General features: G+C 49.5%; 1 protein-coding gene and 1 pseudogene across 1 annotated transcript in view; both read right to left on the bottom strand.

The window, feature by feature from the left end:
* The window catches only part of ANKDD1A (ankyrin repeat and death domain containing 1A), a 36751-nt gene extending 10060 nt beyond the window's left edge, over window positions 1-26691 (bottom strand). Inside the window, exons 1-10 of the mRNA XM_073877193.1 lie at window positions 26554-26691; window positions 23076-23179; window positions 21524-21622; window positions 18457-18555; window positions 14967-15071; window positions 14150-14248; window positions 9578-9676; window positions 9092-9190; window positions 6900-6998; window positions 62-160 (exon numbers count right to left, since the gene is read on the bottom strand). Coding sequence (XP_073733294.1) covers window positions 62-160; window positions 6900-6998; window positions 9092-9190; window positions 9578-9676; window positions 14150-14248; window positions 14967-15071; window positions 18457-18555; window positions 21524-21622; window positions 23076-23179; window positions 26554-26587 — 936 coding nt within the window. The 5' untranslated portion in view covers window positions 26588-26691. The remainder of the gene's footprint in view (window positions 1-61; window positions 161-6899; window positions 6999-9091; window positions 9191-9577; window positions 9677-14149; window positions 14249-14966; window positions 15072-18456; window positions 18556-21523; window positions 21623-23075; window positions 23180-26553) is intronic.
* Window positions 3196-4694, bottom strand: LOC112832861 (perilipin-2 pseudogene; annotated as a pseudogene).
* Window positions 26692-27203: the final 512 nt, after the last annotated feature.

Below are 27203 nucleotides of genomic sequence, written 5' to 3'. Positions count from 1 at the left end.
GCCAGCCTGGGAGGGTGCCCAGAGGTTCCCTGGGGCCCAGACGGTTTCCGTAACCACTTACATTGTCGGTGGCATCCAGGTCACTGCCGGCGTCGATGAGGAGCTGGACCAAGGCAGGGAAGTGGTGCTTCACAGCCAGGTGCAGAGGAGAGGTGCCCTGCTGGGGGAGGAGACAGACACATGGATCATTCACGGGGTCCCTCCCAGGACTGCCCAGAACAGGTTGGTAGGTTGGTGCTGGGGGATGGACGTAGGGAGGTGTATGGAGATATAGTGCTTCTAGGTTTGACCCTTTTCTTTTTTTAAGATTTTATTTATTTATTTGAGAGAGAGAGAGCACAAGCAGGGGGAGCGGCAGGCAGAGGCAGAGGGAGAGGGAGAAACAGGCTCCCCGCTGAGCAGGGAGCACGATGCGGGGCTCGATCCCAGGACCCCGAGATCATGACCTGAGCTGAAGGCAGACGCTTAACAACTGAGCCACCCAGGTGCCCCGAAATGACATATTTTTTAAAAGATATCCTTTTTATGACAGTCAAAATTATAAAGTATCTATGAAGAGTATAATTGTTAATGGACATATCAAAGGCAAAATAAAAGCCATATAACATGACTGAGGATGGAAAAGAAAAGAAATAGTAAGACTTCATGCTCCTAGTGAAAAATTAGTATAAAGATGACCATTTTCTCTTATATTATTTACAAGTTTAGTGTAATCCCAAATCCAAATTTCTATAAATGCCAAAAAGGATTCTGAAACACATCTAGAAAAAAATTTTTAAACCCGGGGAAAACTACCCCAAGAATTTCAACAGAGCCTTCAGATCATTGCTGGATGACTGTGAAATCAAAATCTGGCCAGGAAAAGGTGTGCTGTGCCAGTGAATGGGGAGAGACTGAAATTGGCTCAAACGCATGACTCAGGTGAGCCTGGAAACTTGTCAGAACTACAAGGACCGTCTTTCCAGAAAGAAAGCAGCAGGCTATGGAGATAAAATAAGCGAATACTCTAGATCTAGCCTCGGTCATCCTGGAAACACGTCTGGGGGAATGTGGTCAGAAAAGGGAGTGGAAAGAGAGCAAGTATGGCTTTTAGTTGTTTTACATTTTATTTATAAAAACCAAAAGAACCAAAAAGTACACAAGGTACCTAGTGAAAAGGCTTCTTCCACCCCCATCACCCATCTGCTCATATTCCCCACTCCTAAACCCCACTGGTAATCTTTTTTTTTTAAGATTTTATTTATTATTTATTTGTCAGAGAGAGAGAGAGAATAAGCAGGGGGAGTGGCAGGCAGAGGGAGAAGCAGGCTCCCCGCTGAGCAGGGGGGCCCCGATGTGGGACTCAATCCCAGGACCCTGGGATCAGGACCTGAGCCAAAGGCAGAGGCTTTTTTTTTTTTTTTTAAGATTTTATTTATTTATTTGACACAGAGAGAGAGAGAGCACAAGTAGGCAGAGTGGCAGGGAGAGGGAGAGGGAGAAGCAGGCTCTCTGCTGAGCAGGGAGCCTGATGTGGGGCTCGATCTGAGGACCCCAGGATCATGACCTGAGCCGAAGGCAGCCACTTACCGACTGAGCCACCCAGGCGCCCCCAAAGGCAGAGGCTTAACCAACTGAGCCACCCAGGCGCTGTCCCCCACCCGCCCCACAACTGACACTGGTAATCTTGACTGTTGCTATTATGTGTATGCTTCCAGAGATGCTTAAATTTTTTTTAAAAGAAGAACCTTAAAGTTTTATTTTGAGGTAATTATAGACTCACATGCAGTTAAAAAATAATGCAGAGAGCTCTGGTGTATCCTTTACCCACTTCCCCCCAGGGGTAACATCTTACAAAACCCTGGCACAGGGGCTCCTGGGTGGTGCAGTCGGTGAAGCGTCCCACTCTTGATTTCTGCTCAGGTCATGATCTCAGGATCCTGGGACCGAGCCCAGGGTTGGGCTCCATGCTCAGTGCAGAGTCTGCTTCTCTCTCTCCCCTCTGTCCCTCTCCCCTGCAGGCTCGCCCTCTCTCTCTAAAATAAAATAATCTTAAAAACCACAACAACCCTGGTACAATATCCCAAGCAGGATAATGACTCTGATAACATCCACTATCTTATTCCGATCCCCTCAGCTTCACTCGTCGTCATTTGTACACGTGTGTGTTTAGTTCTATGCCATTTTATCACAGGTGCGTGTTCGTGTACCCACTGCGCAGCCGAGATACAGAACCATTCCCTCACGAGGATCCCTTGTGTTGTTCTTTTATAATTCTCTCCTCTGTCCCACGTTCCCATCACTAACCCTCAGCAAACACTAATCTGCTCTCCATCTCTATTGTGTCATTTTGAGAATGTTCTATAAGCAGAACCATACCATATGTAACTTCACAGACTGGCTTTTGTCACTCAACATTATTCCCTTGAGATTCATCCAAGCTGTTGCATGCACCAGTAGTTTCTTCTCATTGCTGAGTTGTATGAGTTGGGTGTACCACAGTTTCCCTTACCATTCACGTTTCAAAGGACATCTGGGTTGTTTCCAGGTTTGGCCTATTATGAATAAAGGTGCTATGAAAATTCAGGTACAGGTTTTTGTGCAAACAGATGTTTTTACTTCTCTGGGGGAAAAGGCCAAGAGCACAATTGCTAGGTCACAGGGTAACTGCATGTTTAGTTTTTTGAACAACTCCAAAGCTGTTTTCCAGAATGGTTGTACCATTTTACATTCGCACCAGCAAAGTAAGAGTGATCCAGTTTCTCCACAACCTTGCCAACATTTGGTGTCATCACTATTTTTTATTTTAATCATTCTGATAGGCGTGTAGTGATATCTCTTTGTGGTTTTAACTTGCACTTTCCTAATGGCTAATGATGTTGAATGTCTTTTCATACCCTTATTTGTCATCTGTATATTCTCATCAGTGAAATGTCTATTCAGGTGTTTTGTCCATTTTCTAATTTTTTTTTTTTTTTTTTACTGTAGAGCTTTGAGTGAGGGTTTTTTTTTTTTATCTATTCTGCAGTGAATTTTATTGAATTCATAGGGTGCATTCCTTCATGAAAAATAATTTAAAAAAAATTGTACAGGCATGCTTTGTGAGACAAACCAGTGAGATGAAGCCTGCTCAGACCGGACCAGAGCAGACACCTCAGCCCACATGATGGTGCTTTTATTCAATACAAACAAACAGCAACAATGATAATAGGATGAGACCATAAATGCACGGAAACTTTCTGGGACTCCTGGCTACACTCTGACCAATCTATCATTCTTTTCTTACCAGCCAGGTAAACAACCGAGCTCATCTGCTAATGCCAAAAATTTCAAAGCTCTTAATCCAGTTAGAAATGACTACAACTGAGGACCTTTCCTCTGGCTAGCTGGCTTCCCCAATTCAGAACTGTTAGCAGGTCAATTTCAGCATCACAGAAAGTCTCCTCCGGCTGGCTGTACCACATACTGGTGACAAAGAGAGCTTTAACGTGTTCTGTGCTCAGGCTGCTGGGCCTCCGGACAGCTTGTGTCCTTCTGTGCACCTTGGTCCTGAGCATTCTGAGACTTGGTCAGCTGCGGATAAAAGGGACCTACCAGCCCATTCAGAGGCGTATTGTTAACAAGATAATCCATCACATCATCTAAATACTCCATTTTCTGCAGCCTGCCCTTTGCGGGAAGTGAGGAGGTCATCAAACACTTCCTTAAAGGAGGCAGTGTTGCAGAACCCTGAGTAGATGTCACCGGCCATCACCCCCAAGGGACTGGCCTGATCTTGGATGTTCTGCAGTAACCTTTGGACACCGCAGAGTGTGGCATGTGGTCTGGAGCTGCTGAGTCAGGTGGTGGGCAAGAGGACGTGACTCAAAGTGCTCAGCACAGTGGGACTCATCTGTATCATCAGAGCCAATGCTCTTCCACTCCACCCAGGAGAGAGAGAATTTATCCTGAGCACCTTGAATTTTCTGGTTGGCACTATGCACATTCTTCCTGGCAAATTCGATCGGATTAGCAGTGGGATGGAGCTGAGAAATGGTCTCTTGGCTTTTTTGCTTGGCTTCTTTAACCTTGCTGAGAGCCTGCTGGTAGACACATGAGCAGAGCTTGGTAGACAGGGATCCCAGTCTAACATAATAACTTGACTTCTGAACTGTATCAAATCCTTCAACTTTTTTTGCTTCTTTTTCTAGTTCTTTCTCAGTGAGAGGGAGGTACTGGTCCACCAACAACTCTGATTTGGTGAGCGCATTTTCTACTCCACTGCTCACCATCTGCACCATCCGACCTCCCAAGATTGTGTTAATGCTGCCATTGACCATAGACTTAGTCTTCTCCACACTGCCTGTCACCACTCCTTTGGTCTTGTCCATCACCCCAGTGATGGTGCTGGCCATGGAATCCTTGGCCCTGGTAACAGCTGTGTCACAGTATCTTTTGCCCCAGTCATAACACCTCTGGCATTGGCAACAACCTGGTTGTTGCCTGATTCAGAATAGGTAGTTTCTCCTCAACCCTGTCTAGCCCCTTACAAGCATAGGTATTGGCAACCGCAATTGTGGCTCTAGCTTCTGGATGATGGGCAGAGCACTGGTCACAGCCACAAAAGTGATGGTCTTCACACCCTTCTCTGCCATCTTGCACACAGACTTCAAGAGTAGATTTAGTTTGTAAGAAACTGTGAGACTGTCTTCCAAAGTGGCTGTACCATTTTGCATTCCCAGCAGCAATGAATGAGAGTTCCTGCTGCTCGGCATCCTCATCAGTATTTGGTGCTGTCAGTGTTTTGGCTTTTGGCCATTCTAGTAGGTGTGTACATCACGGTGTTCTTATGGAACACTTCTTTACTTTGTGTCATTGCAAGACACTCCAGATTCCTCCTATATATTTCCTGCCCCAGTCCTAGAAGTTTCTCCAAGAGCCCTGGTATTTTTGATGGAGAATGTTCATCTTGTTTTTTTCACATCCTCAGCATTAACATCTATTCATATATTTGTTTAAAAACTTCCCCAATTTGGAGCTCTCTTGCACTGTTGGTGGGAATGCAAACTGGTGCAGCCACGGTGGGAAACAGTACAGAGGTTCCTTAAAAAATTAAAAATGGAACTACCCTACAACCCAGCAATTGTACTACTAGGTATTTACCCAAAGAATACAAGAATACTAATTCAAAGGGATACATGCACCCTGATATTTATAGCAGCATTATCTACAATAGCCAAATGATGGAAGTAGCCCATGTCCATTGATTGATGAATAGATAAAGAAGATGTGAGATATATATATAAAATGGAATACTACTCAGCCATAAGAAAGAATGAAATCTTGCCTGAGCAATGACATGGATGGAGTTAGAGAGTATTAAGTTAAGCAAAATAAGTCTGTCAGAGAAAGACAAATATCATGATTCCTAGAAGTAGATTTGCTTCATCAGAGGGCCCATGCATTTGCACTTTGTTATACATATTGTGAAAATTGCTGTGTTGTATGGTTGTACCAATTTATGCTGGCTCCAGTAATATATGATGGTGCCTACTTCCTCACAGCTTTGTCAACACATTTGGCAAAACTTTGGGATTTGTACCAGTCTGATGAGTGGATGTATGTCCAGGTAGTATCAATTCACATTTCTCTTAAGGGTCATCTGTATTTCTTTTCTATAAAATGTCTGTTCATATCGTTTGGCTATTTTTCTCGTGGGTTGTTTTTTATGTTGTAATAATTTGCACAAACTCTTATATATTAGAAAGACTCAGTCCTTTATCTTTGAATCTGGTTTGTCATTTACCTTTTGACTTGGCTTATAGTCTCTTTTGCCAGGCAAAATGTTTTTATTTTTTTATATAATCAAGTTTAGCAATCTTTTATGGTATGTGGATTTAGGACAACTCCCGTACCCCACTTTTCTCTTTCAGAGTGTTCTTAGCTATTTTGAACTTCAATTGTTTAAGAAAAAAAAAAAAAAGATAAATGGGGCACCCGGCTGGCTCAGTTGGTAGAGCATGCAACTCTTGATCTTAGAGTCACGAGTTTGAGCCCCATGTTGGGTGTAGAGCTCACTTTAAAAAAGAAAAATAGATAAAACAAAAAACCAGTCTCCACTGGACATGAATCAAAATTCTGATGTCTTGATGGTTAAAAACAACTAAGCATCCCCTTTTCCAGAATTCCACCTTAGCTTGGATCCTTTCTAGCTAGAGGTGCTACTACACATACCGAAGGAAACTGGAAGGGAATGAAGAAAAGTCATTGCTTTACTAGGGTGCTGGGATGAGGGATGCCTTTTTTCTCCATATTCCAATGAACTGTGCTATATTGTTCTTAGAATAATTTAAAATATAGTGCTTATTTAAGAAATGACCTCTTAAAAAACAAACAAAAACAAAAGAAATGACCTCTTTCTAATTTAAACAATAGATAGTTCCTCATTTATATAATGAGAATAATAATAGCACCTAAAGATAAAGAAACAAAGTCCCAAGGAGGTCAAAGCAACTTGCCCAAGGTCATTCAGTATGTGAACGGCAGTGCCAGGCCTCAAAGCCAGGTTGTCTGACAAAGGACATGTCTTAACCACAAGGATATACTGTCGCCTGTGAGTGCATCACGACATAACAAGAAAAAATGAACAACCAAGAGGCTAGAACTGTAACATAAAAGACCATCACTAAGTCCCAATGGAGAAATGGGTGGAGAACATGAGCGAATAATTCGCTTGGGAGGAAACGCAGCTTGTTTGTTAACCCTATTCTAGCTAGAAGCTTATCTGACCCTCCCTCACGCTAGCTACCGGGTCCCGCAGTCCTGGCCCTCATGCCAACCCCAGGGGCCCAAAGCACCCGTCTCTCCCTGCTGTGCTTCATCAGCGAGGTCATGGAGACTTTGCAGTGGAGACCCCCTTCAACCCAGGCCCCCACACTTACATGATCAGCCACGTTGGTGTGGCCTCCTGCGTGGATGAGGGCCCTGGCCACGTCCTCAGAGCCACAGAGGACTGCGTAGTGGAGGCAGCTCTGTTTTTTCTAGAGGGAAACAGGCATCAGTGCCATATCCTGAAAGCCCCTCACACGGGGACTTTGGGATCCATTATTCCATTTGTGTCTCACAACCCCCGGGACAATTACCCCTTGAACCCTGAGGCTGGAGAAATCAATTGCCTTGCCAAGTCCTGGTGATGAGTAAAAGGAGCTCACTGTGGTCCTGGCTTTTCCTTGCCTCCTGTCACAAACTCCAGAACATACATCAAAGCCTGCACAATTCCTAGGCCGGTAAAGACACACAGAGTATACTCTGAGGTTTTCAAAGAGAGGAATAAATAAGATTTGCTAGCACAGATCAAACCCCACCTGGCACACACTGCCCCGCTAGAGCTGGTCTCAGCATGTCTGGGCAGGAGCCAGGCAGCGCCAGGGCAAGGCTTCATCCCGATGGGCCTTCTAAGTGCCCTCCTTCAATCCAAGCGCACCCCCAGTCAAACAACGATCTCACATGAGATACCCCCTCCCCCTAACTCTGCCAGGCAGACCCCTCTAAGCAATCAGGGGTCCCAGGCTGCCCAGACTGTTACCCCAGGACTTTCAGTTTTGAAAACCAGGATGGTATGGGGCAAACTGGGACGAGCTGGTCACCCCCCCAAAGTCCTATCTGAACTGAGTGCACAGGGTGAGTGGGAAACAGTCCACCTCCCAATGGCAAATGTACTCCCTTTGGGTTAGCCCCCACTCCAGAGACCCTGCGAGGGGTGGGGGTGTCCAGGTAGAATGTGCCCACTACCAGAAACCTCAAGCCAAGGCGAGAGCACAAGGCCCAGTGCAGTGGGCAGCTCCAGCCCTGCCAATGACCACCAGCTGGACACGACCTCCCCAGTCCCTAAACTCCTATGCTGCTGCTGCTGGGGAGATGGCCTTGACATTTCACTTCTTGTGCCCCCTCCCAGTCCTAAGCACTGTGCTGGGCACTGAGACAGGGTTGCTGCCCAAAGAGCAACACCGTGCCAATGGAAGGACCTAGCTGGGTGCCCTGGGGCAGCTGCTTCCACCCTCTGGGTGGACCTTGGTGTCATCCCGACACCCTGGGGCAGCAAGGTGTACCTGCTAGAGGAGTTCTGCAAATTAAGTGTTTTGTGACTTATAAAGTATTATTCACATTGAAGGGGGGTTAACATTGATATTATTATTGAATTTACGTTTGTCATTTTGCTACTGATTTTCTGTATGTCTCCTGTCTTTTTTGTTCTTCTGTTTCTCCTTGGTTGCTTTTGTGTTAAATATTTCTAGCATATTTTAATTCCTGGGCTTTTTCACTATTTTTGCTAGCATATTTTATTTATTATTATTGCTTTATTATTGAAATTTAGAACAAATAGAGAATTCCAGACCCTGAAGCCATGCAATCAGCCAAGACAGATTATTTGTCATTGATCTAAAAGTAAAAAGCTAAACAAAACAAAAACGCCAACTCCCTACCTAAAGCCACAACGCCCCTTTTTCCAGGACACGGAGAGAATTTCCAGTGGCTGACTTAAGGAGTCAGCAGTGAGAGAGAGAAGAGGCCTGACCCAGGCTCCAGCTCTGGGGACTGATGTGGCTCCTGCACAGGCAGGGCAAACCTTCCAGGCCATGAGCTCTGCAGTCCGGGGAGTAGGCTTTTCAGACTCAGCTTTGCTTCTTGCCAGCTTGTGACCCGCGAAAGTCATTGAATCTCTCTAAGCTTCCGTTTCTTCATCGGTATAACAGGGGTAATTTTTCTGAAGGGATTGTTATAAAGGGGACTCATGAACTACCAAGGACCCCGCAATAAGAAGACACCAACAGGTGCTGAGCTCCTAGCACCTCCCAGGCACTGGGAGGAGTATTTACTCCTCACAGCATTATAAAAATGTGACTACATATCATCCTCCTATTATAGTTGGAAAATGAAGCTCAGAGAATTTAAGTGACTTGGCCTCGGTCACAGAGCCCCGCAGTGGAGAAGCCAAGACCAGACCCCAGGCCTGCTGCCTGAGGGCCCCTATTCACGCACGTTCAGGAATCACCGTGGCTGCTACTGTGGGCACGGTTAGAGTTAGGCTTCAGAAGCCAAGGGCAGACATCCGTCCCAGGGGAGGACTGACTACCTGGGTGAGGGCATTCACACAGCTCCCGGCCTCAAGGAGCAGCTGTACACAGTCGGGGTGGACGCCTTCAGCCGCCACGTGCAGGGCAGTCAGACCTTTCTGAAACACACAGGGAGAGGTATGAGGACGGCAGGGAGGCTGAAGCCAGACCCTGAGAGGAGAGGGACCCCTCCCACTAGGGCTCCAGGGCTCTGGGAGCTCTCCACGGCCATGCTACTGAGGACAATAACCTGCGTCATTATTTGTGGTTCCCTGAGCCCAGTACCTGATTTTCTCACGTTGAGGAGCATGTGGTACATTGATTCCCACCTCCACATCCCTGCTCACGTTCTCCCCCTCCAAGCTGCCTCACCCCCTGCTCTCTGTCTATTCCTTCTTACTCCAGGAAGCCTCTAGCAGGGGAAAATCAGGCTGCACCTCAGGCCGTCCATTCCTCGAAAGCAGGGAGTGAGTGAGCATCTCTGCACCCTCTGGGCGATGACTCACTGCGTTCTGCTCCTCCAGGTCCAGCCTGATGTCCACGAGCCGCCGCAGCACAGCCAGGTGGCCCCGGCTGGCAGCCAGGTGAAGGGCCGTATTCCCCTCCTGCAGGCAGAAGGGCTCCCGAGGGACCGGTAGAATCATAGACCCTTCAAGGCCCTGGGGACCTGCTGGAAATGCCCCTCATTGTATAGACATGGAAGCTGAGGTCCAGAGAGGGGAAGTGACACATCGGGGGTCACAGAGCGAGTCGATGAAAAACTGCAGCCCCGAACCCTGGGCCAATGTCTCCCTGCCTGTGAGAAGTGTGCCCCAAACTACAACCAGGGGCACTTACAAGGGCCAAGTCCTGGTCTTTCCTCACACTTGAAGGCAGACACAATACTTGGGGGGAAAAAGAATCCCTACTTACCATGCCCCTGTCTAAAGCCAGTCCCTCTTTGAGCCATCCTCGAACCATCCCCTTCCCCTGCTCAAGGCCACAGCTCCAAGGACTCTCCTTGGTGCTCAGGTTGTGCCCGGGGCAGCCAGCTGCATGGCCCAATTCAAGATGGTAGCTTCTCATTGAATAGTGTGGTCGCGCTGACCATACTACTTAAAACCACAACTCTGGGGACGCCTGGGTGGCTCAGTGGGTTAAGCGTCTGTCTTTGGCTCAGGTCATGATCTCGGGGTCCTGGGATCGAGCTCTGTGTTGGGCTCCCTGCTCAGTGGGGAGCCTGCTTCTCCCTCTCCCTCTGCCCCTCCCCCCGCTTGTGCTCTCACTCTTGCACGTGCTCTCTCTAATAATAAAATCTTTTTTTTTTTTTAAGATTTTATTTATTTGACAGAGAGAGAGAGATAGCAAGAAAGGGAACACAAGCACAGGGAGTGGGGGAGTGGGAGAAGCAGGCTTCCCGCTGGGCAGGGAGCCCGATGCGAGGCTTGATCCCAGGACCCTGGGATCATGACCTGAGCTGAAGGCAGACGCTTAACGACTGAGCCACCCAGGCGCCTCTCTCTAATAATAAAATCTTAAAACAAAACTGCAGTTCCCACCCTCTGTCCTCCTAATCCCTGATCTTGCTGGACTTTTCTTTCTCTTTTCCCCCATAGCACTGATAACTTAACACTATCATTTGCTTATATACTATGCTTATTATTTATTGTCTGACTCTTCCTGATAGAACATAAACACCTCAAGGGCAGGGATTTCTATTTTTGTTCTCCAATGTTTCCCAAGTGCCTAGAATAGGGCCTGGGGCACATGGCAGACATTCAATAAAATATTTGTTCAATGAGTAAATACTGTGATGGAGAGATTGACATGTGTCTCCTGGAACTTGAGAACCACAGGGCTGGTAGTTGTCCACACTTAAGAAGTCTAAAGGTGACAGTGACACAACCAAGAGAGGTGGCTACCCTGGGTGTGGCAAAGGGCACACTGTTCTTTGTATCAGAAGCGGCTCTTGCCAAGGGCAGCCTGATGGGGTTGTCCTTAAAGGGATCTTTCTGCAGGGGCATCTGGGTGGCTCAGTCAGTTAAGCATCCGACTCTTGATTTCAGCTCAGGGCATGATCTCAGGGTCATGAGATCAAGACCCATATCAGGCTCCATGCTCGGCGGGGAGTCTGCTTCTCCCTCTCCCTCTGCTACTCTAAAAATAAATAAATCTTTTTTTTTTTTTTTAAGGGAATCTTTCTGCAGAGGACAAGTGTATGGTGAAGGGGCCCCAGCAAAGAGGAGAGCTGGAAGGGGCCAGCCAGAGAAGAAGTATGTCTCTCAGGAAGAACCACACGTAGAGAACCAGAGCAGGGGCCCCTGAGGGAACCCGCAAAGGCATCAGAAGGGACAAGCCAGCTTCAGCCATTCATCAAGCCCAGAAGGGCTCTGGGACAGATCTAGCTACACCAGTCATGGGGGCTTCTAGCTCAAGGTCTTTTCCTCCGCCCCGGCCTGTCTCAGCACCTTCCCGAGGAAGAAATCAAGACATGCACATTGGACCAGAACTCTTAAGGGCCCAGTGAGGGGGTGAACATATACCAATGCCAAAGTGGTACTTAAAGCAGCTATAAACATACCTCCCCTCATGAGAACTCCACACATACATAAAACAGCTATATCCTATGGGATCGAAGATGAAACATTTAAATTTCTTCTATGATCATTACCACGTTGCATTAATAAATAAAAGTTAAGTTTAAAAAAATCCCCTCAATGACAACAACAAAATGTCCCCTGAACAGCCTTGTTTGCTTCTTGCCCACTCTCTCCGCAAATGTGCAAACAGCTGCCTAGCTGCTGCAGGCACTGACCGGGCTGGGGGAGGGGGTGGCCATGGTGTGAAGTCTGTGTTCGAGGAGACACAAAGGAAGTGGTGAACCACTGGGGGCCAATATGTGCCCCCAAGTAGCAGGGCTGTGAAGACAGGGGCAGGGTTTTGTTTTCCCTCTGGGTTATAAATATCCACATATTGCCCTTTTCTTTTTCTTCAAGATTTTATTTATTTATTTGACAGAAAGAGAGAAAGCACACGCACAAGCAGGGGGAGTGGCAGGCAGAGGGAGCGGGAGAAGCAGGCTCCCCACTGAGCAGGGAGCCTGATGCAAGGCTCGATCCCAGGACCCCGAGATCGTGACCTGAGCTGAAGGCAGACGCTTAACCAACTGAGCCACCCAGGCGTCCCACACACATCTTGCTCTTTGAAGGTGCAGGTGGCACAGCCCCCCTAACAGAGCACTCTCACTCTATCTGGGCAGGTAGGGGGCTCAGAGGCAGGAGACCTGGGCAGAAGGAGGCCATGGCATTGGGTTCAGTGTCCTCTCCCCTCCTCCTGTGAGGATGCCCAGCCTCTCTATCTCTGGGACACAGCCCCTTGATATTCCCAGGGGATTTAATCACTACCTCTGGGCTTTCTAAGCCTGCTTAACATCACAACACCGGTGGCATGCCCTGTGTAGTCACAGGACCATCTTAGCAGGCTGTGGGGTCCTAGCAGGAATCAGACCTTTAACGGCACTGGGTCTTGAAAAGCATATTATTAAGCCTCCTGCCCAAATGAAATTCAAAACGAAAACATCTTTCACCTGAAAATACAAAACTTAACAGGGGCATGCAATTTTTTTTAAAAGAATTTTTTATTTATTCATCTGAGAGTGAGTGAGTGAGAGCACAAGCATGGGGGAGGGGCAGAGGGAAAGGGAGAAGCAGACTTCCGGCTGAGCAGGGAGCCCAAAACAGGGCTAGATCCCAGGACCCTGCGATCTCAACCCGAGGCAAAGGCAGACGCTTAACTGACTGAGCAACCCAGGCGCCAATAGGGTCATGCAATTTTAAAAGCTAATCTTTCTAGAATTTCTGACTGCGAGATTCTGGGTAAGCTCATTAAAGCTGTGCTTTGCTTGTTTTCCAGTTTTGCTGTTCCTGCCCTCCTGGCACCCTGAATACAATCATGTTTTTACCTCCGAGGTAGAAGCACCCTGGCAGGGGGTGTCCTTTACTCCTCTCTGTACTCCCAGTTCTTGGCCCACATCCTACACAGTCTAGTCCAGAGCATGACCTGCTCAGCCCATTTCCAGAATGACCGAAACCAGCCTGATCTGAGTCTCAAGACCAAAAGGATGAGTGTAGACAGGTAGAGTCGGTGCAAACCCCAAGGGCTTAGTGCCCCAGGAGGCAGCTTGATGAGAGGGAGCTGCCCAGGGCTGGGCATCAGGTTGCTGGTTCCAAACCCAGCCCAACCTCTGTCTTGCTGTGTGACCCTGGCTAAAGCATCCCCCTCTCTGGACCTCCGATCTATAAAATGAGAAGGTTGAATTGGTCCTCAATAAAGGAACTTCCAGTTCTAAGACCCTGTGTGCATTTGCCTGTCACTAGCTTATAGACAGAACTCCTCTATGCTGGCCAAGCACATTAATCAGAAGATTAATAATGGAGTTTGTCCCTTTATTGGAAGTGTTGTTTAGAATTTGCTGCAACATACTTGCCTAATGATTCACAATGGCCCACTAAAATGAGTCATTTTCAGGGTAGTCCCCTCAGGCCCAGCCCTCACCTCTCCTCAGATTGATGAAATCCTGCTTGAAGCTCTCCACCCTGAACCAACTGCTCCCTCCTCTGGCCTCTTATCCTATTTTTGCCATGAGCATAGTAGATGACTAAATGACAAAGAAAGTAAATAACCAGCGGGTGCGTGGCTACCACCGCCCCCCAACTCTTCCCCTCATCCGAAACAACAGACAGCCCCAAGGGCATCACAATCCTGCTCAAACCCATTCCAGGCAGCACCACCAGCCAACAGATTTGCCATCCCAGCTCCCCACACCTGATCACAGCTTTCTACTAGGGTGGCAGCTCGGGTTCCTTGGGTGAAAAACTGTCTCTCGGATATCTTTGGGCTCCTCACGCGCAGCACGGGACGGGCCCATAGCATGTGCTTGAAAAAGGCCTGCAGGATGAATATCCGACCCTCTCTGTCCTTGAGCCGCCTGCCCTTCCAACATGCTGGAGTCAGAAGTAGGCACAGGTCAGCTGCCAGAGAGCGCCCACCCTGGTCAGGAGCCCAGAGCTTGGACCTCCCCTGGGACCCAGTTACAGTACCTTGTCTTTCACACTGTGGTCACAGCCAGAGCCCACAAGGAAGTCCAGAGCATCCAGCTGCCCGTGCTCAGCAGCCCGATGGAACGCCGTCCTTCCCAGCTGACCGGGGAGGGGAAGAAAGTGACCCTTCTGTACCCTGTAGGAGGCATGCCCACACTGCCCACCTAGCCACCACTCAGGGCTTGCAGGGGCCTCTCCTGCCCCAGCAACTCTCCCTTCGCCTTGTCCTACACACCTTACCTGGAAAGCCTAGACCCAACTTTCCAACAAGACCCACTGGGTGGGGTCCCTCCCCCACTGAAATCCTTCTGTGGCTCCCTGCTGTCTACTGAATAAAGGACAGATTCCTGAGGCTTGAGGTTGGTGGAGATTTCCATGAGGGGCTCCCAACATGGCCCTGGCTCTCACTCCCAAAATTCTAGTCCATCTGAACTCACATACAAAGGGCCCTTTTCCACCTCTAAAGCTCTGAAAATGCTCTTCTCTCTGTTTACAAAATCTCCCTGCTTTCCAATCTTACCAACAAAATCCAAGTCATTCACTAAATGCCACCTCCTCCAGGAAGCAGAAAGCAATAGCGCCCATCTCTAACCTATCTAGTTAGTCCTCATCAGAACCTCTCTGAGGGAACTGACCATTTTCCTCCTATGTCCCTCTCATTTGTGCTCTAACACCCTTTCTAGACCAGCAGTTCCCTAAGGTGGGGTCCAGTCTGCACTACTCACAACTCAAAGGATGCACTCAAGGAATGGGCAAGAGTGGCCCCAGGAGCCCCAAACCCAATGGGAAAGACAAGTAGCCTCAAGGCCACTCTCACCTTGTCAGCATGGTCCAGCGGCACATCCTCCAGGTCCTCCATTATGAACGCCAGCACCGGCACGTGACCTTTTTGGGCTGCACAGTGTAGTAAGGTCAGGCCGTCCTGGAAACAACATGGTAGACCAGGGTGGTCCCTACAGTCTATGAAGGGGGGCCCTTCTCACACCCTGGCTGTCTCCCAAACGGTGAGTGTTTGCAATCCAGAACACAGCTTTCCCACAGAAACAACACAGTATGTAAATGGGGATGGACCCCTGAGCCACCCATGGGTGCCCCACTCAGCCTCACAGGGGCTGGTGGGAGTCAGGATGCCAGAGTTCAAATCCCAGCTCCAGCATTGATCAGCAATGCAGTGTGGTCTTGACCAAGTTATGTGTACCTTCATGAGCCTCCATTTTCTCCTAGGTCAAAACAGGATAACCCCTGACTACCTCATTTGGTGGCTGAGGGGGTTGGACAGCATCACCTACAGGAAGTCTTTTTATATGTTGAAAAATAACTCAGGATGTAAGGTGAGGTTGTATAGCACTAACAGTCCCCAGAATACCCCTCACAGGACATTATTACAAGGTTACAACATCTGCTTGCCTTGATAAGGCCCCAAATGAGAAACGAGGTGACTAAGTGCCCAGGATCTGTCTCTAGGAGGTCACTTCCTAACTTTCCAGGGAGGGCTGAGAGCTGATGGAATCTACAAAAATGAGGAGGTGTTAAAAAAGGAGAAAGTAGACTCACAATGGAATCACTTGTGCTAAGGCCCACCCACATCACCAAACCGAGACTTAATACCTAACCTAACTGCAACTTCAGCCTCTCCCAGATAAGTAATCTTAACCAGTCAGTCTGGAATTTCCTGGTCAACACTAGGGAGGAAATCCACCTGACAGACACCCCCACTGGCCCCCAAAGGAAGGTGATCTTGCCTAAAACAATCCATTCTTTGCTAGAATAACTTCCTTGCCCCACTCTCTTTTACCTATAAAAGTCTTTCATTTTGTACAGCTCCCCAGAGCTCCTTTCTATTTGCTAGATGGGATGCTGCCCAATTCATGAATCATTGAATAAAGCCAATTAGATCTTTAAATTTACTCACTTGAATTTTGTTCTTTAACAGAGGGGAAGTGGCCAGGGTGGGAAGAGGCGCAGGCTGGAAGAAGGTCTCTTGGCCCCAGAAGCAATATTTAAGTGAAGGACGTTTGCAAATCCTATGTTTATAGCCCAGAGTTTCTACCAAGACCTTGCATTATAGCTTGAGTATTTGGAGTCCTGTTTTTCAAATAGATTGCAACCATCGATGGGTCATAAAAATCAATATATTGAATGATGTTGTACATCTTGACAGTAGTTTGGATTACACTGGAGTAAAATTTGTCAAATCTCAGTGAATATAAACTTAAGATTTGTGTATTTCATTTTAGGTAAAGAAATTGAATTCTAGTTAATATTATAAATGCTGAAGTATTTAGAGGGAAGTATAGTGATGTCTAATTTATTTTGAAATGCTTCCAAAATTTATAAAGAACTCTAAAAGCTCATTAATGAGATATTAAACAACCCAATTAAAAATCATTTGGACACAAGGAAGATATATGGATGGCAAATAAGCACATAAAAAGATACCTAACACCATTAGTCATTATTGAAATGCAAATTAAAACTACAAAGAGTTTCTAACAATAGAGTATGGAAAGGGGAAAAATGCTAACATTCCAGTAGAGAAACCTGGCTGACACCACTTTACCCACGTGATTAAGTGTGAAATTATGGTTTATAATAAGAAATATGTATTTGGTCTTCATCCTGTTTCTGGCACAGAGCTCCTAAAACCCTTGGTATTTTCTAAGTGTACAGAGTGATTAAGGTGTCTATTGTTATGTTAATTTGGTGACAAGGGAAGCCACGGTAACCTGAAGATGCGGGCTGGTTGCCTGGGAAACCAACTCGATTAGAGGGTTAGAACTTTCAGTCCCACTCCCTGACCTCCAAGGAGGGGAGAGAGGCTGGAGGTTGAGTCAATCACCAATGACCAAGGATTTAATCTATCAAGTCTATGAAATGAAGCCTCCATAAAAATGCAAAAGGACAGCATTGGGAGACCTTGCAGGTTGGTGAACAAGAATGCATCCACGTGCCAGGTCCCACGCTCCACAAGGACAAAAGTTCCTTTGTTGGGGACCTCACCCTATGTGTCTCTTCATCTGGCTATTGATTTGTGTCCTTTAATATCCTTTGGAATAAATTTGTGATCTAGTGAGTAAACTGGTCTCCTGAGTTCTGTGGGCCCCTCTAGCAAATTAACCAACCTTAAGGAGGAGGTCGTGGGAACCTCTGACTTATAGCCAGTCAGTCAGAAGCCCAGGTGATAGCCTGGACTTGGGATTGGCTTCTGAAATGGGGGTGGTCTTGGGGGACTGAGCCCTTAACCAGTGGAATCTGATGCTATCTCCAGGCAGATAGTGTTGGAATTGGGTTAAATTTGTGGGATACCCAGTCAGTGTCCACGGAGAATTGAACTAATTGCTTGTGATATGGAAAAAACACACACATTAGAATTGGTGTCAGAACTGGATCAAGGTAACATCACCAGTGACAGGCCATATTGGTATTGATAAAGTTAATTCTTATATTGAGACCTACAAAATAGAGGCTGCCCCAGTGACCTGACCCAGGTCACAAATCTAATCCTACCTCTGAGGCACCTGGGTGGCTCAGTCAGTTACGCGTCTGCCTTCAGCTCAGGTCATGAACTCAGGGTCCTGGGATCAAGCCCTGCTTCGTGCTCCCTGCTCTGCTCAACTTCTCCCTCTCCCTCTGCTCCTCTCCCCTGCTCATGTTCTCTCATATATTCAAATATATATATATATATATATATATATATATATATATATATATATATGTATGTATATATATATGTATCAGCCTGCACTTACAGGAAACCTAACACACACTCAGTTGTACTAACCCCCCCAACCCTAGAAAACAGGACCCGCTAGCCTTACGAGGAAATCCCCCTAGAAGCCAATCCTGCCATTTCTGTTGTTGCTTTGGGGGGCTCTACAAAATTCGCTCTTGCCCCAAATCCCTCCAGAAGACAGCTCAACTACTCTGAAGGGTGTTACTTTGATTCCTCTTATGTGAATAAGGAGGCTGCCCAGAGGGCTAGCGACTGTCCCAACATGACAGAGTGGTAAAGGGTCAGGGGCACTAGAAGAAGGAGGCTTTTAATGCTGATGGGAGAGGCACCTCAGCACTTCTCCTGGCCCCAGTGGAAACAGCTAGCATCCCAGCTTCACAGGGCTGAGTTCAGCTGGGGCTTCTGGAGGGTTCTCAGAAGGCAGGGCAAGTTGGGACGGCAGAGCCACGTGGGGAGCAGGACGGGGCAGAGATGGGGGTAGATGGCAGAGGTGGGGCACATCAGTGCAGCAGGGCCAGGGAAACAGAGAGGGCAGGGGCTTGGGGAGCAAGGGGGCTGCCAGCTGAGGCCTTACCTTGTTCTCACAGTGGATCTTGGCCCCAGAGTTGACCAGGATCTGGAGGATCCGTAAGTGGCCGAACCAGGCAGACAGGAGAAGCGCGTTCATCCCAAACTGGGGGAGAGGACACGGGAAGGAGGGGAGGTGAATGTGAGCAGGTAGGGCTGTGCCACCTGGGCCCATGTCTGCACTGAAAATCATACAACCATAAGGGACCATAAGTGCCACCCAGGCCAGGGAGGACCAAGCTTCAGGAATGTCAAAACCATGGCATTTTTTTATTTTTTATTTTTTTAATTTTTTAAAAAAGATTTTATTTATTGGGATGCCTGGGTGGCTCAGTCAGTTAAGCGTCTGCCTTCAGCTCAGGTCATGATCCTAGGGTCCTGGGATCAAGTCCCACATCCGGCTCTTTGCTCAGTGCAGAGCCTGCTTCTCCCTCTGCCCCCTCCCCCACCCCCCACCCCTGCTTGTGCACTCTCTCTCTCTGACAAATAAATAAACAGAATCTTAAAAAAAAAAAAAGACATTTTTATTTATTTGAGAGAGAGAGAGAGAGCACGAGTGGGGGGCGAGGGGCAGGGGCAGAGGAAGAAGCAGACTCCCCACTGAGCAGGGAGCTGGACACAGGGCTCAAACCCAGGACCCTGGGATCATGACGTGAGCCGAAGGCAGACGCTTCACCGACTGAGCCACCCAAGCACCCCTCCAGGGCATTTTTTTTTTTTTTTTTTGAAATAGAGGCTGAGAAACTATTGCAAACTTTTGTTTTTGCTAAATAAAATTTAAAAATAGGGGTGCCTGGGTGGCTCAGCCAGTTGAGTGTCCAAGTCTTGATTTCTGCTCAGGTCATGATCTCATGGGTCGTGAGACTGGCCCCACATCAGGCTCCGCGCTGGGCGTGGAGCCTGCTCAGGCTTCTCTCTCTCCCTCTCCCTCTGCCCCTCCCCGCGCTGGGGCTGTCTATAAATAAATAAATAAATAAATAAATAAATAAATAAATAAATAAAAATAAAACAGCTACCATCTATCCTCCCCATCATTTAATAAAGAAGGAACATTTTAACATAAAAAATTTGGGAGAAACTAATCTCAGAATATGCTCTTTCCAAATACAGCTTCATGAAAAACACACTACATTGTTCTTATTTTCTGATTTGCTATGGTTGGTGAAGATCTCAAGCTGGACTGGTGTTTGGGAGCCCACTGTTTGACTCTCCTACAGGACGGCCTCCAGGCAGACGGCTTAAGCCTGCAGACACCTCACCCCTCACAAGACATGCACTGCACTAACAACCACTGCTCACTGTTGGAAAGTCCCTCCTTCCTCTGCACTGAAATCTGCGTCCCTGTACCTTCCACCCCACCGGCACTTTGCAGCAACTGAGAATATGTCTGGGCCCTTTTCCGATGGTGGCCCAGCACCTGTATGTAGGATGCTCTTCCTCAACATCTGTGAAGTACTCCGGGATCATGAGAGCCCCTTCACCGACCTCTGCCCTCATGGGGTTCTGCCTATGACCCCGCACTGGGTAGAATCTCAGTGACTGTGGGCTGGCTGGCTGAGGGAGAGAATGAACACACAAAGGGCAGAGTCCATGGGGAGAAGCCCACAGGAGACTGGGAATGAAAAGGGTCAAGGCTCAGAGCCTCCTGCCAGTGGGAACCCCAGGGGTGTTTCTATATCCTAGTTCCAAGAACTGTCCAGGACAGAGCCCTATGGCATATCTCTCGAGACCTTCCCCCCAACAGCAGGATCTCCCTCTCTGGTCTCCCCCCACCCTTCTGTTAAGTAAAGTAGGCATGCCCATCAGCTTTCTTATTTTTCAAAATATATTACTATTTGCAAAGGAAACAAAAGATTTATAAAAGCACTGTCTCTTACTATCCTCCCTCATATCTTCTTTTCTCACCGATTCCCTCAAGGAAGAAATAACAGAGCACAGTGGTGATAGAGGGGGGTCTTTGTGGGCAAAGGCCTGTTGCATGAGGTTCCAGTATTTTATCAGGAAACTCAGGCTAAGGATCCCAGACATTCTCCTTCCAGGTCACCTCTAAAGGAGGCCTAAGCGAATGCAGAGAGATGGGGCGGCAGTGGGGCGGTAGGTGTTGCTGCCCCATGCCCAGCCACAGCTTGTCATCAAGCTCCCCTTCATGTGGGGCCTGGGAGCAGAGAGAGGCCAGGGCAAAGAACGGTATTTCCGTGAAAGGTATATCTCTGCAGGGAAGTTCGTAATTCTTTAAATTTTTTTTTAATTTAGACTCTTAAATGTATCCCTGTCAAATGTCATTGGTAGACCCGGTCCTTTGCCCAAACCTATAGAGATGATTTTGTAGACCCTGTTATGCTTCAGTGCTCTCTCTCTCTCAGCAACGTGTTGCCTGCCAATTTGTTAAGTAAGACTGTCAGTCTTTTTTTTTTTTTTTTTAAATATTTATCTATTTATTTGAGAGAGAGGGAGAAAGAGCACGCACGCAGGCAGAAAAGACAGAGGGAGAAAGAGTCCTAAGCTGACTCCGTGCTGAGCACAGCCCGCCGCAGGGCCCGACTTGGGGCCATCTCACCACCCTGAGTTCAGACCTGCGCGGAAACCAAGAGCTGGCTGCTTAACTTACCGCGCCACCCAGGAGCCCCAGACTGTGAGCCTTCACTCATGTCTCCGGTTAAAGTGTTAGCGAGGGCAGAGCCTTGTGTCGTATCATGAGAGACCTACCTCCTGATGATTTTATTAATAAGTCCTTTATCAATCCATCCAATTATCTGTTCTACAGCCCATATCTCTCCCTGTTCACATGGTATCCTGAGGGACTGAAAAGGCCCTCTGAGAACTAAAAAACTCTTGAAAATGGAGAGATCTTTACAGCTGCACAAGGGAAAATTGGGATCAGTGCAGTGGCACTGGCCCCTGAAGACGGATTCCCTGTCCACCCTGCACCCTGTGTTTGCATGTCAGTGCCACCTCCACAATGATAGTGGACTCAGACCCAGAGAGAGCTCTGGGGCTCCTCCCCCGCCCTGGGACAGACAGACAGACACAGACATGCACACAGGCACAGGGCGCCTGTATGAGCGGCCCCATACCGCATCCGCATCGTCCACAGCAACCTTGTGCTCCAGGAGCAGTCGTACGGCTGGCTCGTGCCCGGCGCCCGCAGCCCAGTGCAGGGCCACCCTGCCCACCTGCCGGGAGGGAGAGAAGGGCTTGGGGCGCCAGCTGCCCACCTGGCCCACCTCCCCACACCCCCTCCCTGTCTCCCCAGCCGCAGGACGGGCACCCTCCGACCTCCACATGCTCTCGGCTTATCACAGTGGGAATGAACTGTTTGTGAGACACTCTGTCTGTCTTCTCCCCAACCAGACAATCAGCTCCAAGAGCGTAGGGACCACATCTGCCATGGGCTCTGCTCTGTCCCCAACACCTAGCACAGTGCTGGCACAGGGGAAGCCCCTTGGAAATACTGAATGAACGAATGAATGGGATGAGTAAACGACAGAATCTGGCATTAGTATCCTACTACATCCTATAAGTCCCTGCTTCCTTGTAAGTGTTTGTCCAGTGGAGACTGAGGCTTCAGTTATGAATAAAATGCTGTGTGACCTAAGGTGACTTGCTATCCCCATCTGTGCCTGTCTTGATCTATAAATAGGATTGACACTTCCTGCCTCCCTCACCTCTCCAGGGGTGAGTGAGGACCACCAGGAAACAGGTGGAGGAGTGCTCTGAAAACCAAGCTGCACCAGACACACCTGAGAATTCCTGTTACTATCACTGAGCCCAGACAGGCTCGGAAGACACAAGTCACAGACCTGTCATGTCACCCCAGACAGAACAGCCTCTGCAACAGTCAGGAATCCTACATCCAACCCCTTCAGCCTCCACTGACCTCCCACCCAGGCTGGCATCTCCTCTAAGAAAAGCCTGGCAGCCAGAAGCCCCAAGGTAGAGAGAAGCTACCCTGCATGGTACCCAGGCCTATTGCCACTGTTCCCCATCAGAGAGAATGGCTTTTCTCTCTGTCTCCTCCAGCAGGGCTATGGACCACCCCATCTGTGGCCTTTTTTGAGGCCTGATCGATGAGCTAGGTCTGCCTCCCTGCCTGGTCTTTGAGTCCCCGGGGACTTGCCTAGGCCCACAACAGTTTTACACACTCAGTGGGTCATCAGAAAACTAAGCTAAATTGCTTCCTCACGCATGCTCAGCCTCTCTTGCTCTGGCCTCTCATGGTCTTCAACCCCTGGACTTCTGACCACAGGCGCCATTCTGTCTTTGTCCCTCCAGGCTTCTGTTCCTTTCTCTCCATCTGTCAGCCTCTGACTTTTGGCCTTCGACCTCCTGCCCTCCTGACTCTAACCTTTGTTCCTTGGGTGTGCCTTTCAGATGGGTGACAGGAGTGAAGAGAATGAGCTCTCAAATTGCCCAAGCCTGGCTGGGAATCCCAACCCTGACCTCGGACAAGACCGCAGAGACCTTGAGACAACGTGGACAATCTGAGCCTCCCCCAAGTTAACACATGCAAATGCTCCTGCCCTGGGCTCCATGAACTGTCCGTCCCATGTGTAGGTGTCACCGTGGCAGGCACCATCCCTATCCAAGCCTGCAAGCCTCCCCATTTGGAAGAGCCCCTTTACGAACGTGGTTTCTGGCCCTGACGTTGACTCTCCTCTCGATCAGTTCCTTCATCCTCCCGATGTTGTTCCGTCGGGCGGCCTCATGGAGCTGCCTCTCCAGAGGAAGCACTAAGGGCAGAAAAGGGGATGCGGGATGAGGGGGAGGGCCCTCACACTGCATGAGGAGGAGAGGTGAACAGCTCCTCCCTCCCCTGAATGTCTCCCAGACAGGGGCTCTTCCAGCTTGGACTGGTGGTGGGGATGCCTCTCCTCCCTTTGGAGGTTGGGGACTTCCCCAGACAAGCTGCTTTTCTTCACTAACTCACCACAAGTCCACACGACCAGGCCTTAGCAAAACCCTAAAGATGGGACAGCATGGGCAAGACTGTCCACGGGAGCCAGGTGTGTGCCCATCTCGGCCCTCAGAGGTCCCCCATCATCCAGTTTTTCATGACCCCAAGAGCAGCTCTTGAGGAAGGGATGGAATTCATTCCCACTGGAGCTGATAACTACCTTTCCCATGGCTTTGTCCGGTGAAGAAGGCAGCCAGGAGTTACTGAGCCACCTACTTCATGAGGCTCGTCCAAGGCCAGAGGCACGTTCACCTGGCTTCCTTGTCTTTGTCCCTCCATCTCTTCTCCCTTCATCCCCAATCCTAACCAGCTGTCACCTCCCAGCTGTGGGGCCCACCCTGATCTGCCTTCTCTCAAGGCTCCTCTTGCCTCAACACTGCATCATTATCTCAGACTAGAGGGAGCTCTGAGGCCTGCCATGGGCAGCGGTGGGCTCAGAGGGTGGTGGCCAAGCCACGAGGACCCAGGCCTGGTGACGTGGTCCAGGGCTCATCTCACCAGACCCCCACGCTGCTGTCATCCTGACTGCTCTTGGCTTGTGAGGATGCTGGTGTCCTTGGCTGAACCGCAAGCTCCCTGGGGGCCCTGGCTACACCTGACCTTTGTTGATCCACCCACAGCTCACAGCAGGCCCAAAGCTGGAGCTTTGGGCCATAAAACTCTGCTTCCATGAGTGATACATATCAGACTAATAGATACCCGTCCCTCCCACAGAAAGGTTTAGACACACTAGTACAAGACACGAGTATTTGCTGGCCCTTTGCGTGGTCATTACAGGGCAGATAATCTGTGGTCTGATTGCTGCCAAACCCACATCCTGCGTGTTTGGTCCAATGTGAATGTCCAGATCCAGCCCCTTTGTATATCCAGGGACAGGTGGCCAGTGTTTGGGCAGGGAAGGCTAGGATGAGCTCAGGTGACAGACAGGCCTGCCATCCGTTTGCTTTCCAGATATAGAAGAGGGTCCGGGGCTTTCCAGGGCCTTATAGGTAAAACCTAGGGACCTCGGAGCTGCTGCCCCAGGCAATCACATGGCCCTAGGTTCAACTCTGGCGAGTCACTTCCAGGACTCCAGGCCATGTGACTTAATTATCCTGTGCTTCAGTTTCCTCATCTGCAAAATGGGGAACGTGAGCCGCCCTGTAGGGTTATAGTTATGATTAGATATAAGATATGAAAAGCCCCTAGCATGGTATCTAGCAAATAGTGCCAGCATCATCATCACTATTATTCCTATAAGGCAAAGGGTAATAAATTCTGGTGCCCCTCTGGGTGGGGCCTCCCTCACTCAGGGCCCTCTAAGCCCATGAAATCCCAAACAAGGTCAGCACCCTCCCTATCCACCTCCCTGCATTATTATTCTCCATAGCACCCCTCACCACAGACATATGTCTGCTATACTTATATATTTATTAGGTTCATTGTCTGCTTCCCGCATTAGAAGTCCATGACAGGGGAGATTTTTGTCTGATTTGTTAACTGCTATATCCCCAAATTCAGGCCCTGGCACACATTTGTTGAATGAATGAGTGATATGCAAATCATTAAATCTCTTCAGGGGCCTTTGAACTATAAGATGCTGTCCCAGTTAAGACTCATTAGTCCCCTGGAAAATCAAACCACAAGCTCAGGCAAATGGCAGGAAAGAGGCGCTGAGGAGGAGGCAGCTTCAGGTCAATATTGCAGCAGGGGAGGGGGAAAACACCACCTTCCAAGTGTGGTCTCCACTGCTAGTTCCACCCTTTCCAATCTCCAAAGGGGGTGCCTTTCCTATAGGTGAGGAGAGGGCTCTTCTGGAAGAACCCCTCTCAGATCTCAAACATCTCCAGGAAGCACTGAGTCCCCAGCTTTTGTTTCCTTAGCCTCTTGGCTGAACAACACCAAGATCCAGGCTCAGGAAAAAGAGCTGGCACTTCAGGTGAGCTTAGAGAAGCTGGGGTTCTGGTACCCACTCTGCTACTTTCTAGCAGCAGGATCCCAGGCTAGCCACGTACCCCTTGGAAGCCTCAGTTTCTTCGGTTGTAAAACTGCAGGAGGGTGAAGAAAGTTATCTGTAGCGATCCCTTCCAGCTCTGACTCCCTTTCTCTTAGCTGAAGCCTAGAAGTGGCCTGGTTTGTGTGGGCAAACAGGCACCAGTGGGAGTGGGAGCAAGCAGACCCTGCAAGGCACCAGTGAAATCAAGCCCAGTCTCATCTCCTGCATCCACCTCAACCCCATGCATCCTCTTTCTGTCCACAAATACACACTGAACCCTAGCCTTGGAGACCTTCCCCATGCTGCCTCCTCTGCCCAGAATTCCCTCCCACACACCCCAATGCTCCATTGCTGCACATTCTTTAAGGGCCAGCTCAAGAGATCCTCTGACCCAGGCAGAACCCTGCACCCTTTGAAACAGTACCTTAATAAAGCTCCTCACCGCCCCCCACTCATCCCAGTGAGGGCACTGGCACAATCCTTCTCTCTCCTCTCCCAGGGAGTGCAGCAAAAGCCTATCAGGCTGGCTGATGCCCACACGGATGCTGCTGCCCCACCTAGAGGCCCTGGCACTGAGCACACTCCATGAGGAAAGCTCGGCCGTGCGCTCATCCCACCTGCGGCACACCACAGTTCCTCTCCTCTGGGTTTCAGTTTCCCCATCCGGTATAGTCTTCATTCCCCACCCAACCTCAACATTCTGGGAGAGCGGGGGCCTTCAGCATTTCTACCACTTAAAGGCGTGTGACCTTGGGTAACTTATTTAACCATCCTGTGCCTCAGCTTTCTCTTCTGCAAAATGGCGGTAACAATAGATCTACCCGCAGGGCGTCTGTGAAGATCAACTAACATTCCTATCCTGGCTCGGCCTGGCACACAAATTATGTACTCAATACAGGATCGCATAACCCTCTTATTCGCATCACATCTAGCCAGTGTCTCCGCGGCGGCAGCTCCCTGCTTCCCGGACCCGTGGCGCCGCCGAGTCCCCGACGCGCGGCCAAAGTCCCCCCACTGGCCCGGCGCGCGTTCCTCTGGACGCCACACAGAAGCCCACGACCGAGGTGGCCGCGCGGACAGCACCAGTCGCAGGTTTGGTCGCCCCGGCAGGAGTGCGGGAATCCTCCGGGCTCTGCCCACGCCCGCCCCCAGGCCCCGCGGCGCGGCAGACTCACGGCCGTCGGTCTCCCACACCAGGGGCTCCTCCATGCTGCCGCTCCGCAGCCCGGGGGCGCGCTTCTGTCCGCCTGGGCGCGGCGCCGCGAACCGAGGGGAGGGGGCGCTGAGCCGGGGTCTGGGCGCGGGGGCTACCGGGAGCGCCGGGGTGCGCGCGGCAGCCGCTGCTCCAGACCCTTCGGTCGCGCCTGGGCCCTGGAGCACGATGTGGGCGCAGCTGCGGCAGCCTCCCCCCAGTCCTGGACCAGGCTGCAGGTGCCTGCCCACGGCTCCGCGCCTTTCACCCCCGAGGCCGGCGGGTCGGGTCGGGGCCACTCCGGGCTCTGCAGGTCCCCGTGGGCGTGTCTCCCCCAGGAGCTGTCCCAGCCTCCTAGGCCCTGGACCTTCGTGTAAGGTCTCCTGCAGGCTCCACCCTCGGGACCCCGGAGCCTGCTCAGCTGCCCCCAGACGCCTAAAGTCAGACTCCAAGGCCTTGGGCAGGCATTTAAGGAACAGACACCCCAGCAAGCCTGTAAGCATATGAAGAGATGGTGAGATTTATTCATGATCAGAAAAATACAAGTTAAAATGACGATGAGATATCACACCAATTGGACTGGCAAAATTATAAAGCTAGACAATGCCAAATCTTGGCGGCGAATGCGGAGCT

Source organism: Callorhinus ursinus, unplaced genomic scaffold (assembly GCF_003265705.2).
Source record: "Callorhinus ursinus isolate GAN/ISIS: 27379988/994484 unplaced genomic scaffold, GSC_fseal_2.0 scaffold25, whole genome shotgun sequence".
Taxonomy (NCBI): Eukaryota; Metazoa; Chordata; class Mammalia; order Carnivora; family Otariidae; genus Callorhinus; species Callorhinus ursinus.
The sequence above is the reverse complement of the archived record's forward strand: the minus strand, read 5'-3'. Positions and strand labels throughout refer to the sequence as shown.